This window comes from Cygnus olor, chromosome 1 (assembly GCF_009769625.2).
Source record: "Cygnus olor isolate bCygOlo1 chromosome 1, bCygOlo1.pri.v2, whole genome shotgun sequence".
Classification (NCBI taxonomy): Eukaryota; Metazoa; Chordata; class Aves; order Anseriformes; family Anatidae; genus Cygnus; species Cygnus olor.
The window spans coordinates 194,410,971-194,425,851 of record NC_049169.1 but is presented as its reverse complement, the minus strand read 5'-3'; the positions used below and the strand labels follow the sequence as shown (position 1 = coordinate 194,425,851).

At 37.4% G+C, this 14,881-nt stretch overlaps 1 protein-coding gene across 1 annotated transcript; it reads right to left on the bottom strand.

The window, feature by feature from the left end:
* Positions 1-649: 649 nt before the first annotated feature.
* LOC121063585 (collagenase 3-like) lies at positions 650-9,489 on the bottom strand. The gene is made up of 10 exons (XM_040544157.1): positions 9,231-9,489; positions 8,893-9,134; positions 7,691-7,839; positions 7,467-7,592; positions 6,430-6,591; positions 5,680-5,797; positions 5,001-5,134; positions 4,483-4,642; positions 3,607-3,710; positions 650-2,932 (listed from the first exon to the last, which is right to left on the bottom strand). The coding sequence occupies exons 1-10, from the start codon at positions 9,351-9,353 to the stop codon at positions 2,832-2,834; spliced, it is 1,419 nt and encodes a 472-aa protein (XP_040400091.1). The 5' UTR covers positions 9,354-9,489; the 3' UTR covers positions 650-2,831.
* Positions 9,490-14,881: the final 5,392 nt, after the last annotated feature.

Here is a 14,881-nt window from a genome sequence, read left to right as displayed (position 1 = left end):
TTCTTAACAAAATGCCAGGAACTGACAGGCTGGTATTTTTCTCATCTGAGGTAGAGCTAACCGCAGGGCTGTGCGTCTCTCACTGGGGATGCAGATGCATGAGCTGGAGCCGTGTTTGGACTGGTGCCGAAGACTGCTTCCAGTCAGCCAAGCAGCAAACAGGAATCTGACTGTTTGGGCTGGGGAGCAGCTGGATATGTTCATGCTGAAGTTTCTGGAAGGTCCAGCTTCCTAAGTAGTACCTTTTACTGCTGCCAAATGTTCAGAAATTTACATAGATATGATTGATAGTAATCAATGTCTCCTTGCTTCCCTGTGCATTTTGCATTCCCTGCTCAAGTGAGGCTCAGGTCAGACTTCTGAAGCTCAGAGCAGTCAGAATCAACTGGTCCCTCTTTACTATTTTGACACAATTTTCCCCCAAGTCTTTATAACAAAAATAACAAGGACTAAAGTTACACCTCCAGATCTTTATTTCACTGCAGACTGCAATGAAACTTCAAACTAAACTGCAATCCAATGTCAAACATCATTCAGTCAAATGACGCCTATCTGATGTCTATCAAAAATGTTTTTGATATATAAATGAATGATTTTCTGTTTATTATGCAGAGAATTTTTCTTTTTTTTCTTTTTTTTTTTTCTAGCAGCTTTATCAACATTATGTCAAATAACAGGACTTTGATTTTAGTTTAAGTTTTTCCATTTGTAAAGCTTTTTCTTCATCTCTATTTACTTACATTTCCTTTAAATATTTTAAGGTCTGACATTGATTAATTCCAGTTTTACAGTCAGAATAGACCACTAAATCTGTTAAGCTCCCTCATCTGACCATGGAGCACCTCTCCTATGAAGAAAGACTGAGACAGCAGGGGATGTTCAGCTTGAAGAACAGAAGGCCTCATTGCATCTTTTCAATACTTAAAGGGGGCTTATAAAATAGATGGGGAGCAATTTTTGCTTGGGCAAACACTGTTAGTGCAAGGGGGGATGGTTTTAAACTAAAAGAGGGGAGATTTAGGTTAGAGGTTAGGAGGAAATTCTATACTGTGAGGGTGGCGAGACACTGAAACAGGTTGCCCAGAGAAGTTGTGGATGCCCCATCCGTGGAGGTGTTCAAGACCAGGGTGGATGAGGCTTTGGGCAAGCTGATCTGGTGGGAGGTGTCCCTGCCCATGGCAGGGGTGTTGGAATGAGATGATCTTTAAAGCTCTTTCTGACCCAAGCCATTCTTTGATTTTACGATTTATGTGGCATAAATTACAAAATTAAACTCACCTAGCCTGTTGCTTGGTAAACCTATTTATGCCTATTTAAAAAACATTCAGCATTGATGGGCTTTGCTTGGTGGGCTGGCTGACTGACTGATTTGGGGGTTGGTTTTAAGGAGGAAGAAGAGGACAAGGTAGTTAGATTGAATTAGTTATTAAAGTTTAGACTTCAAGCTACTGTGGAAATGATTTTCATAGTATTTTGTTATCATTTGTGCTACTTTCTCTATTGATAAGGACTAATTTCAACTTAGTTCTTATTCTGTGAATTCAGTGGTTCTTTTGTAGTTTCTCTTTTTATGACTTTTTCTCTGCTCCTCTTTTCTATAAAATTAAAAAAAAATCACAGATAAAAAACAACAGAGTTTTAAGTAGAAGCAAAAATTTTAATGAATAAAATGCACAGGTTAAGCTTCCTGATTTCTTTTATCCAATAACACTGTCTTGCTTTATAACATACAGTGTAGGATATCTTAACTGAAATCCTTTCACAATTTCATTTTATTCCTCCTGTTTCTTTAATACTACTTTTTAAACTAAGAAATAACCACAGTCCCACATCATTTGCATTTAAAAAAAAAAACAAAACACCCCCCCCCCCCCCAAACCTTACATGGTACTGAAACAATTGATATATTCATTTTTAACATTATAAACATTTTTCATGTTTAACACCCTTTCAGTATTATTTTGAATATTTTAACTTGAATGTTCAGGTTCTCTGCTGGCACAGATAGGCATAACTTCTATAATTATCATTTGAACTACTTCAGTTTACACCAGCTGAAAACATGGGCTTTGTTGCCAGATGTAGATTCATGAAAGGTTTCAACCTGTGCGATTCTCTTGGTATCACTACTTTCTATTTTCCCCAGTGCCATACTAACTGATGATTTCTGTAGGGAATACTGTTCCCTTTTCCTGCTCTTCAGTCTGCTTTGAGATGACACCTCAATATTTCTATACCTGCAGCTTCTTCCAAATATCATATGGGCATCTATTTCTAGGGGGATGTTCCCATTCAAATACCTTTGAATTTTCTAACTTTAGTGTTGCAACCTAATGTTATGCTGCTCATGGCATTACCATGCAGTCCTGACTCATTCATTACATGTCTGAATCCCCAGTACTTGAAAAATAATTTTACAAAGAGCAGGAGGGTTAGTTTTAAAAAGACACACTCCAGGGATTATCAACTCGATGTCTTCGGAAATGCTAGAAGATTCTGAGAAGATGTTAGACATGCATAGATTACTGGAAATTAGTAGTGCTTATGATCATGGAGGATGTATCCAGCATCTCACTTTAATGAGAGACAAACTTTAAATGGTGTAATGCCCCTTGAAATTCTTATCATTTCTTCTTCTTTCCTATTAAGTTAATTCAGTTCCAGACTGACATACAGCTATAGAGTTCCATATATACAGTACACATTTGTTTCTAGGTATCCAGTGCATATTCACAGAAACTTGCTTTCCTCTAATAAACCTATATGCCCATATTATTACTTCCATGTACTACAAGCTGCTCTGCAGCCTGTAACATGTCATTCAACTGTAATCAGCACCAAAATATGGAGTTAGTGTGCAGGACACGGACAATTCTTTTGCTCCAGATGCTGTATTCAAATTGCAAAGATCCATTGAAGAGGTAGAGGTAACCTAAGAAAAAAGAAAATTAAAATAAATTAACCCTGAAAAATCTGTTATATTAAAATTTTCCTTCAAAATAAAATTACCTGTTTTGTCTTAATGTTTAATAACTCTTGCAACATTTTAGTAAAAAAGTATTTAGTATTTAAAGTAAAAAGTATTTTAAAAGTATTTAGTATTTAAAATGTTGAGCTAAATTTTTGAGAGTCTTCATTCCATTTGTATGATCTGGATCAGTTTTTTAAAATAAATAATATCTTAACCTAGTGTCAAGTTCTGCATTTTATTATTATACAACATTTTCTTAGGAAAACATTAACAGGAAAACCCTGGTTTTAAGTCTCTGACTTGGAAACACTCCTGGAAAAATTGGCTATGAATGATCTGGATTTGAAGAAATAGAAACATTATGATGCATTTGTATTATGCATATCGCTTAGGTTCCCTCAGCAAGGTCTCCTTTGGATTCTCAAATACATATCTCCACAGTTTATAAGAGCATCTTTGCCAGAGTGCAATTGAGATCAGAAAATTGATTCAGGCAAGAACAGAAGTGCTGATGTCAAAATAAATAAATAAATAAATAAATTTAAATTACAAATGACAGAATTTCCCACAGGTTGTTAATCTCAGGTTTCAGTCACAACTAATTGTAATAAAGCTTTGTTAATCGAGCTATATACCATTTCTGTGATAGACTGCATCCACTCGATCACCAATTCCTGCAAATTCTTCCTCTATCAGTCTTGGGTAGCCTGCTTCCATCACCTCTGTCTCTTCATCATAACTACATTAAACATAAAAGAAAATAAAAAATCAGAGGATTTAGACAGCCTTAGATTTGGTGTGTGTCCTTTGTATGCATTGAATTTATCCACATCAAGAGTAGCCAGCAGCCATTGGGTACCTTATGTCTAGTGCACTAATGAAACTCAGTGTAATAACCAGGGCACCCTTACACCAGAAGTACAATCCCAATAATCACAAAACCAGTAAAGTTACTTTTTCAGAAGTATATAAGATACATACTATAGGGAGGTGATGGTACTTGGACATATCAGCGCTGCAAGCCTACCCTAAGGCTGCTTGACACACAGGTTCTGGGAAGGGATGGTGACATCTTTCTTGATTATACAAATGACCTGGCTGTCAACCCCATTTCTGGCCAGGAAAAAATGGCCATCCTAGGGTAAGACAGATTTCTTGCTCTCACAGACCAGCACTAATATCCAGCTTGTGCCACACAAGTGACTCTAGGAAGCAAGATAGGAATTTTATCTAGGAGACATACAGACTCTCCTGCATCAGGGCAATTTGTTCTTCTCTCCTTTCTTTTACTTTTCTAGCTTTTACAGGCTGTGACTGCATATTTTTATCATGAATGTGCATGCAAGACTTCTATTCTACACAGCTGTTGCACCCATGAAAACCACACACTGGCAACATCTGAGCCACAATGAAGTGCCTGGTTTGAACCCCCCCCAACTGATTTTTTGAATATTCTGGACAGGTTATGACTAAGGATGCTGAAAAAAAGCACCACTCTGTCTGCAGCTTACCTCCAGTACTTATTTCCAGTAAAAAAGAGAGTCTTGCCAGTGTCTTTAATATGGACAACTGCATCTATTCTTTTCATTTCTTTTGGGAATCCCATTTCATATATCTTTTTAGGAAAGCCTTCAACTATGTCATAGCCATTCATAGCCCAGACTTTCTTTCCTGAAAATAAGAACAAACTATGTATTAGTCTTCTGTAAAAAGGCTCAGCTTTGAGAGAAGGATAAAATGAGGATGCCAGGGTCCTTATTTTCATAAAACTAACAAATTCTTAGGCCATGTACTCTGTGTGTATTAAACTATTTATGCTAAATTTAATCCTAGGCATCTGATCTTGTGTACATGTGCTAACTTACTGAAGGTTGTGTAAGTTTGCATGGGGTGAAGCCAGCATTCATAGGTTGTCTTTTGAACAAGGAGGATAGAATGTTATGTTCTTCCATCGATTACCTCTTGATCACTTACTGAACTTGACTAGATATATATATATTTTCTACATACAGTAAAATAAAAAACTCACCTTTAAACATGAAGACAAGATCTTTAATGGGGTTTTCATAAGCTGCATCTATTTTGTTTGGAAGCTCTGGCCAAAATGATTTAATTAAAACCAGCTCTGCATCAACCATCTGAGGGTGCAGCCGCCAGAAAAACCTAGCTCAGAAAAAGAAAATATTGAATTTTTAGTGTCAGACTACAAAATAGCAGTATCCTCGATGTTCTATACTAAAAATGAATTAATGGAGAATGACATTTTTCACAACATACAATTTTCAATACATAGAGGCCGTGGTAAGACTTTCCTTAGTCATCAGACTGCAGACCAATTCTGTCATTCATGTACTGTTATCATTTCAAAAGACAAAGGTGAATCTTCAACGTACAACTTCATTCAGATAAATGTTAGTAAATTTTTGCATATTGAAGAAAGCCCTGTGAAATGAAAACTCTGTAAAAATGGGGTCAGCCTTCAGCTGCATCAGCTTCACTTCACATCATTGGGCAGTCAAGTCTGTAACTGCATTATAAATCCTGCCTAAAAACATATTATGTAACTTCTTATAGGCATCTATGTAGATTTGGGGTTTTCTTTTTTAAATTTATGTTTATTCAAATCTTTAGTGAAAAACTGAAACATCTCTTTCTCTTGCTCAAATTTTATCAAGTACCAACAATCCATCATATAGCAATCTTGTTACCTGTCCTTGAAGACCAGCATTTCTCCACGAAGTTCTGTTATTGCATCAAGTGATAATTCTGGATCACATTTCTCCGGTGTTTTAGGATGTTTTGGGTTCGGATCTCTGTCTCCAGCACCTGGAATCATGTAGTATGATAGGTTTAAAAACTTTCTTTCCCTTTTCCTGGATCACAATATTAAATAGGACATGGAAAAGTTCCCCAAAATTGTGATGAATACAAGCATAATGGGCAAACCATTTATATTGGGGAAAACAGTTTTCTCCTTCTCTCCTTTAGCCAAATATGTTAATGGACTTTGTAGTTCAGCTGTGTTGCAAAGATATTAAATGGACTTGCTTCCTTCTTTATCCTAAGTTTTGAAGGTCCCCTAAAAGTTTTATTCTTTCCATGATGGAACACTGAAAAATGAATATTTGTTTCTCCCTTCTACTTCTCCTCATTTCACCTTCTCTTATGTGGTAAAAAGGTCAAAAGAATCTACGAGTCCCTCACCACATGAAAAAGCTAGCAGCAGTCCACTGAAAAGTTACTTCAATGTTATTTCTTTTTCTGCTGAACTATTAAATCTGAGCATCGTCTGCTCCTAAAGAATTCTGTTCCTAAAGATTGGTTGCCAAGAATTCAGTGATTAGGACTTAATCAGTCATGACTGTCGCTAGTGAGCATCTGCAGCTCTTTAGAAACAGTGCAGTGCATCTGTAACAGGTTATAATGACACCAGAAATATATATATTATACAGACTTACCATAGAGCTCTTGGATCCCTTGCACATCATCATCAGGAAGCACAAAACCAGTTTTTCCAGTATATGTGTAAATTGGAAACATCAGAGCTCCAGGGTCTCTGGAGTGTTCAAGTCCCAGTGAATGACCAAATTCATGGGCAGCAACAAGAAACAAATTATACCCTACAACAAACCCCAATGAAAGAAAATTTATAACCCTGGATAACCAAAGTGGACTTAACTACTCAATTAACATTAACACTGAGCTTTAACGTGGGATAATGAAGGAGATAATTGGAGAAATGGAAAAGTGATGTATAACTTATTGTCTTTTTCCAGTGACTATAAGTTTTGTTTTAATAAGGGCTCAATCAGTTGACTATCTCATAGCTGTTCTTCAAGCTAAATCTTATTTGACAACGGTGTTCTGTAGGCAGCTTTAGGTTCCTTGAAATTTCTTAGCAACACTGGGAAGATCTACAGTGAAGTCTTAGTCCCACTAAAATCAAGAAAATATTTGTTGGGAATTCACCTCCAATGGAGAGCCTGTGTTGGTTTTGGTACTGCATCAATTAGCTTTGATGCCAGGAAGGTGAAATAACACTATGGAAAAAAAAATGTTTTGTTCTATTAAAGCTCAAAGCTCTCTTCTGAATAGGCAAGATGAAGAATTTTCAAATTAGATATAAGTAGCTGACTTGCAGCTGAGCTAAGTATATGCTTTTTTGCAAGTTTTAGGAAGATCATTCCCAGCTAGCTGCCTTTGAGCAGAGTGAAATGTCTAGCTGACAGAATAGCTTGTACATGTTTTTTTTTGTTGTTTGTTTGTTTGTTTTTTAAACCACTCCACTTACAATTTGTACATCTTAAAACTTATTGTAGGCATATGTTATACTCCCATTTATGACTGGGGATTAAACCCAGCTTCCTATGAATAGACAGTGAACATACTGATTAAAAAAAAAAGGAAAACAGACAAAACAAACCATTTACAAACATCAAAAGGTAGAAATTATCCATCTATCACTGTCAGAAATAATCTCAGGAACCTCTGTTACCTCTAGAATCATCTGACCAAGTTTCATCATCATCAAAATGGGCATCTCCTCCATAGTCTGGACCAGGGGGGAAGGCATGAGCCAGTAATCCAGAGGGTCCATCAAAGGGGTAAAAGTCGCCGTGTTCTATAAAACAACATTCAAACCAATGAAATCAATTATATTGTATCTTATCAAATTGGCAGCAATATAACTATAATGAAAAAGAATTTGTTCTGTGTTACCTTTAGTACCAAAGGAGATCATGATATCAGCTATGCCACTTCGTATTCTGGTGAAGTTAAGTGGTGTCACATCAGACCAAACTTTGAAAGCTTTTTTGAAAGCTCTGTCTACTTCCGCACGTCTCAGATCTGATGTGTAATTCATAATTCTATCAAGAAGATTAATATCTCCAGTTAAATTGTGTAGATTGAATCAACTGTGTAATACATTTTTATCTGACTGTACACCTTATTAAAAAGTTTTGCTTGTTTCTGCCCTTTGTTCTTATCTAAAACCAAAGAGCCAGCAGCATATAATACTCCAAGAAATAAAAAAAAACATTTCCATTGCAGTTATTCAGAGACATGTGAAATGATCCAACAGCTTTCTATAATAAATTTTATATGCACCAGAGGATTTAGAAAATGACAGATTGGCATCAAGTCAAACCATATCACTAACTTAAAACTATTTTAATGCCATACAAAATATCTCAGGACTCTCACTTCCTGGAGGAACAAACATAAACTAAAGAACTTTCTGTAGTCTTGAATCACCAGTATTAAAGTAATTATTACCAGATACTGGACTGGTATTTCTGAAAGAGTTCAGTGATTTTATATTTGGAATCTGCTACCCAGGGCCAACTGCCTGAGGACATGGTGTAGTGAGGGACTCATCTAACCAAGCAAAGATATCTACAACTGGGCTGTGAAATGGAAGAGGGACAAGGATCAGTCCCATGTCTCACAGCCACATTACACAGACTGTTTTGCATGCACACTGCTTTGGGATAACCCCTCTTGAGCAGATTTGTCCAGGACAGACCTAGGTGGAGCAGACAACAAGCCTGGTCCAAAACAGAGCCAACCTAATGATAAGTTCCGCAAGCTCAGTCCCTACCCCTCTTTCATTTGGAACCATGGATGTGCCCAGAGTGTTTATATGGAGGCCAGCTCAAGAGTGAATGGCTTACACCACATTGGCTTTCCTACATGAAAAAGTCCAATAAAAAAAAAAAAATGTATTTACTTCCTCAGACCGTATGGTGGTTCTAGGGGACCTTTCCAAAAGTAGGGCTGTAAAGATTATAAACTGCAACTTAAATTTTGTCAGACTTGAACACACTGTTCTCCCATCAACTTCATGTACTGAGCAACCTATGGAACAAGCTACATGGAAAGAAGGAACAGTAATAACATTCAAAATGCCATGCATTTACCTGTATGTCAAATTTGTTTTTGACCACTTGAGTTTTCTAGGGAAAAAGTTATATTCTCCCACATCTGGGACACCACATCTTGGTTTCCGCATAAGCTCATATGTTTCTTCATCTAATTTTCCTGTCACCTCCAAGCCAAAAAAAGCCTGCATTTCTCGAAGTTTAGATGCCACTGTGTTGGCACTCTTCTTCATTATGCCAGTGGGATTCAGACGGAGATCATAGTGAGTCCTGAGGTAGCGCTAAGAACGTAAAAATAAGTAATAAGCCTGATTTCCAAACAGCTGTAACTACAAAAGTATTTATAAAAAATGCAAATTAATTATTTTATACTGTACCTCTGCAAACTGAAGGTCTTCCTCTGTGAATTCATGGCTATCTTCAAGAGGAATAGGGATTGTCAGACAAAATGACAAACCCAACAAGAAAAAGAAGACAGCTGAAAGCCTTGACTGCATCATGTTGGATTTGTGAAGTCTGAAGCCCTGATGTTTTAGAGAGCAGTTACCTTTACTTTTATAGTCCTACCCCAGTGAGTCACCACTTAGGGACAAGTTAGAACTTCCTTGTCACTGAAAGTAAACATGCTTAGACAACTACTTTTTCTTTCCTCCCCAATGCTGTGGTTTAGGCATCTGTTGTCCCACTGAGGTCTCTGAAACAGTATCTTCATATAAACACAGTCTCAGAATATCTACATGGGTTGTGGGAATAAATGGGCAGAAGAAAACAGCACTTTTTGATTATTTTGCAATAACTTACACTGGCTTATTTCTCCTCTCTGCTGGAGTGATTGCTACTATTCTACTATTTGATAAAAAATAGAAGAGTTTTACAAATTTTTAAGCAAATTCTGCAACTTTTCAGTAGTTATACAGAGGCAGTTATATTTTAAATAAATGCTGCTTTGGCTGATGAGAAATAACATCATGGAGTTTATAATATGACACCACATTTCCTTGTTTCTGCAAGGAAATATAATTCTAAAGCATTAATACTAATTATACTTCAGGGATCCTTAAAGTGACTTCCTGTCTATCTTTCAAACTAATTTACAGCTTGAGGAAAAAAAAATCAGAAATGTTAAATATCAGGAAAAAGCTTTGAATATTTAAAAGTGTTTTTGATTAGTAGTAAAGCAGGTCATGTAAAGTGATTAGTTCATACAATCTGTCTTCCTTAAAAACATGAATTTAATTTACTTCATGAGAAGTAAATTCTACATTCTACAGCTGTAGAACAATGAGAAAGCTACTTCTCTGAGAGAGGCAATCTAACAGCTATAGGCAGGCAATGAATCTATGTGTCTAGAATGACAGAAATATGTGATTTTGAGTTACGAGGTGGAAAATAGTATAAATCTGGCATTATGACATACATGGGCATTACTATGTTGAAGGTTCATTGATGACTACTGTCTCCCCAGGGTCACTCCAACCTTAGCTGCTACTAAGAATTGTATCACAACACGTGCCCATGAGCGTGGATGCCAAGTGGAGGTCCTGTTTCATCTGAATTCACTCTCCTCTTTTGTGGAGGTTATTCTGGCATGGAAATCCTCAAGCAGCTTTCCGGTAGACATTGGTAAACACTTTCTGGTACACACTAACCTGCAATTGATGTTGCCTTGTTGACAAAACAGGAAACAAATAAAAATCAGTGTAGCTGACTGTGAAAAAGCTCAATCTGTTACTCAAACAGTATTAGGAACTATTTCCTGAGACTTTGTGAAGTTGTGAGCATCACTGTTCTGCAGAACAGTACCAAACATATCTCAGAAATCTGTAAATAAAATGAAAAACTTTAAACTGCACAGTTAAAATTCTTGTGATTTCCAAATTCCCTGAAATGAGCTTTCTTGCACCTAAGGGAGAATAATTGTATACCAGCATTTGTATATCATTGCACTTTGCCAAGTTTAACAAAAAGTGTTTTACCTTTATCCAACTTCTCTTTGTCAGTTGTGACATTGGGACCTTTGCTTCTGAAATAAGAGAATTTAATTTAGAAGCTAATTGCTACTGTAAAAATGTGATCAGTCCATCGTTCTTTATGACAGAATAATCCCAAATTATTCCTAAGTGTTTTCAGGATTATGTTAATAAATATAGGTTAGCTAACTGGAAAAAAAAAGGAAACATTTCTGAAAACAATTTCTTTTTAGATTTGTGTAAGAAGAGATGCATAAAGCTGGGCCTTTAGCTATTATAAAACAATGAAAAAAGCAAAATCACAGCCCACTGTTTTGAACAGATTCTGCATGTGATTAGATAACATTCAAAGTGAAAAATGTGAGGAGTCTATAATTATTTTGTTGCGCAGAGTAAACAAAAATTGTAAGACAGAAATTGGTTTCTGAAAGAAAGTGTAATGAGTCTTCTGTGCATGGACTGTTGCTGAATTGTGTTTTCTGCACATTTGGTTGATTCCCTTGGGAGCCTTCACCATGCAAATATACATGATCCAATATGTTTTCTTGCACATTTTATTTCTATTGCTATTTATAGTACACTAGTGGCAAGAGGCCCATATAGAGGCACAGATTTTGTTTGTTCCCTGTACACAAAATGAAGAGACACTGACAAAGCACTGTGCAAACACGTATAATGAAGTGGCAGTGAAAATCAGCAGTGTTCCCCCTTTTCAGAAAAAAACATCACAGACGTAGTGTGTGATTTTTTTTTTCTTTAAGGGTAGACAAAAAAAACTTTGACAGAGCTGAGAACTAAGTACAGAACCCTGAATTTGCTCTCTGTTACCTTAGTGCATTGACCCTAAAGCTTTTTCTAGGAAGTGGAGATTTTAAAGTTGGCAAGGACATATGGCAACTTCAAAGCCTGCCAGTCTTGGGCAATGTAAGATATTCAAGTTATTGCTCAGGCTCAAGTGATGCCACTGTCTGAGTTTAAAAATAAAAAAATAATAAAAAATGGAGCTAAAAACTGTGAAGAGAGATGTAAATAGAGATAAAAGCAGTCAGCAGTAGTTCATAGACATTGTGCTGACCCCACTGCAAACAAGCAAGCACAAAAAAGTTACATTTTGCAAACACTGAAACCCACAAAACTGCTGAATACTATGATTTCAATAAGCACTGCAAAATTTCTGCAGTCCTGGCATCTTGTGGGTGTGGGTAAAGTTGGCTGGGCTGATGGTAATTTTCACAGGCACAGCAGAGACTGGAATAAGCACGCTGTTTTTTCCCCCAAAGAAAAAAAAATGAATAAAGAGGAATGGGAGAAGTGGTAAGAAGAAATGAAGTACCTCAAACCAGCATTAAAGTACTAAGTATTTGAAAACAAAAATTGTGCCAACCATATAGCTTCAACATGCATTTTGTGACCGCAGATAATTGAAAGGTGTCATGTTTTGATTTACCCCCTGTGTTTGGTGCTCAAAATAGCACTGGGGAGTGAATGTGGTGAATGCTTTCTAACTCTGAAACAGCAGGCACTTCACTCAAGACAAATAAACTAAGACAAATAAAGTCAATGGGTCAATTTGTTAATGTTTCTTACCACAAGTTGTATTCCAAGTTGGAACGTCTCCAGTGCCTAGGGTTACACCATCATGTTTAAATCAGCTTCCTCTGAGAAGAAGGAAGGTATTCTGAGAGCCATTGTGCAGCTGGACAAATTAAGTCCCGAAGCGGTTAAAAACACATGCCCCAGCTCTGCCTCTGCAGGTTTGACTCCGTCTGCAGGATCTGTTACAAGAGGGGGCCAATGACATGGGAATGGCTCCCACTGGCAGGTCTTCAGCTGGAATGGCCAAGGATATTGCACACGCCTGACTCCTTTTTAAATCAAACCGCAGCATCCCTGTGCCATTTACTGGCCAAAAGATGCAATTGGGATGCTTGGATGTGTTCAGCAGGGGCTAGTGCCAGAGGCAAAAAACATATATACATTTTTGAAAAGGCAATGGCTCTTGATCAAATGAGTCCCTGCAGACCCCGTGGACCACTTTGTCCTACAGAGGCAAATTATTTGGATGGACTGCCTTTCTGCTTGCCTACATAGCAAAGCAACTTGCAGCACAGCACCTGCTCGAGCTTGGCAGGACCTGGGTGCTGCTGCCATACTGGGAGCTGCTGATCAGCAGCACCTTCTGTATTCATTAAGCTCCAGGGAAAGACACAGCTGCAGAAGAAAAAAGAACTAAAATTTAAAAGAACTAAAAAGAAAAAAAAAAAAAACAACTAAATTTGGGTATCTTCCTGGGTGCTGTGTGTCTAAACTTTCATTATAAATGATGAAAAGTTGGTCAATACACTCGCTAAACTCTAGAGAGCATTTCAGCTTACTCTGAGGTAGGCACCTAGGGCTTATAGTTGTTGACACAGACATCCAATATTGTTTGAAGGGCAAACAGGTCTAATCATTCCTTCATCATATCTGACAGTCTCATGCAAATGTCTTGGGTTCCCTCCTGCATCTCATATGCCACTGGATGCCTCTCTTCAAGGTGATGTGCTGACCCCTCACAGCTGGGTACTGCTGATTGTAATGACCTGATAGCCACCATCTGTAGAGGAGCCCTACCACCCAACGCACACAGAGATACACATTGCAGGTGACCTATTCTGTACAAACAACTCCTGGCCTGGCAGAAACTCAACAGATATGGGAAATGGGCCCCAGAGAAGTGCAGGCATCCCAGTCAGCTACTCCATGCAAGGCAGTAGCTGCAAATTCCCACAGAGGTCAGACCATGCTCTGTTCCTCCTTACCACTCTGAGCACTCACCAGGACCACAGCTGCCTTCCAGTTCTGCTGGAATGTCAATTTTCGTACATATGTAGTGGTATCTCACTAGGTACTGACCTGCTCGAGAACTGGTTCATTTGTTGTGCTTCTCACTGCAGTCAGGATAGTGCTCCTGTATCCAAGCTGCACTAACAGTTTGAGGAAGACATTTATAGCAGTTGCTGTAATTGAATTGTATTGAGTTGTGAAAGAAATAGATGGAACTTGAAAAAAAAAAAAAGAGATAATTATTTGAAGAATGACATCAGTCATTGTGTGCTAAGCTTGTAGAAATATTTTATTCTTTCATTAAGGTTACTTTATTACTTTGTAAAATGTGGTACCCAATTGTCCAAGTCCAATAAACTCTGACTGGTCTCTTTTGGATATTCCACAAGTAGGGTTTAATGTTTAATACAAAGTTTACTTACTTGATTTTTTTTTTAAAGTTACATGGAATTTCGATTTAGCACAGTGATGTAGCAATACACTCGAATCACAATAAATTATAGTTACAAAGTGCAATTACAAATTACAGTTACAGAGTACAATTGCAACATTCAGCTGAATCACAATACAAATGTGATCCTTATTACCAGTCTCAGTTATATGCTCACTGTAATGCCACTGGGTGTCCATCGTTCCCATAAAGTAGTACATGGGTTGAAATCAGCTCACCCTTTGCTCTCTTCAGAGTTTTTTATTTTTTTATACTCGGCGTGGTGTTGAGCCACATATACATTCCCCATGTTGGTCTGGCTAACTCAGGAATACCTTTTGCACTCTTCTGATTAATTCAGAGACAAACATTTACAAAGCTGGTTGATCCACTGAGTTAGCTGGCTGATCTGCTCAGCAGATGTAACCTCCAGTCCCATTTGCATTGAGAAAAGGTCAGATTTCTTTGCAACACCCACCATTAGTTGTGCTCTGCATTCTTCCCTGACCTTCATGAGCACATCACCTTTCCCCATCTCCTCAGAGCCTTCTTCCATTCGTTCATTGACTGGTCACACCAATATGCAAGTACAAAATATCCTGTTATTTCTATTGCTAGTAAACTGTAGGGAAGCAATAATTTTTTCTCTAGCCAATATAATTTTGCTCCTAATGGGAAGGAACTGGCTAACAGTACAAATAATGGAAAATAAAAACCCAGTAATCCAGTTCAAAAGTAAAATCTTAATTTTCTATATTTGTCTTTTTGAGACATCCAACGCCCTATATTTCTATTTTTAAAA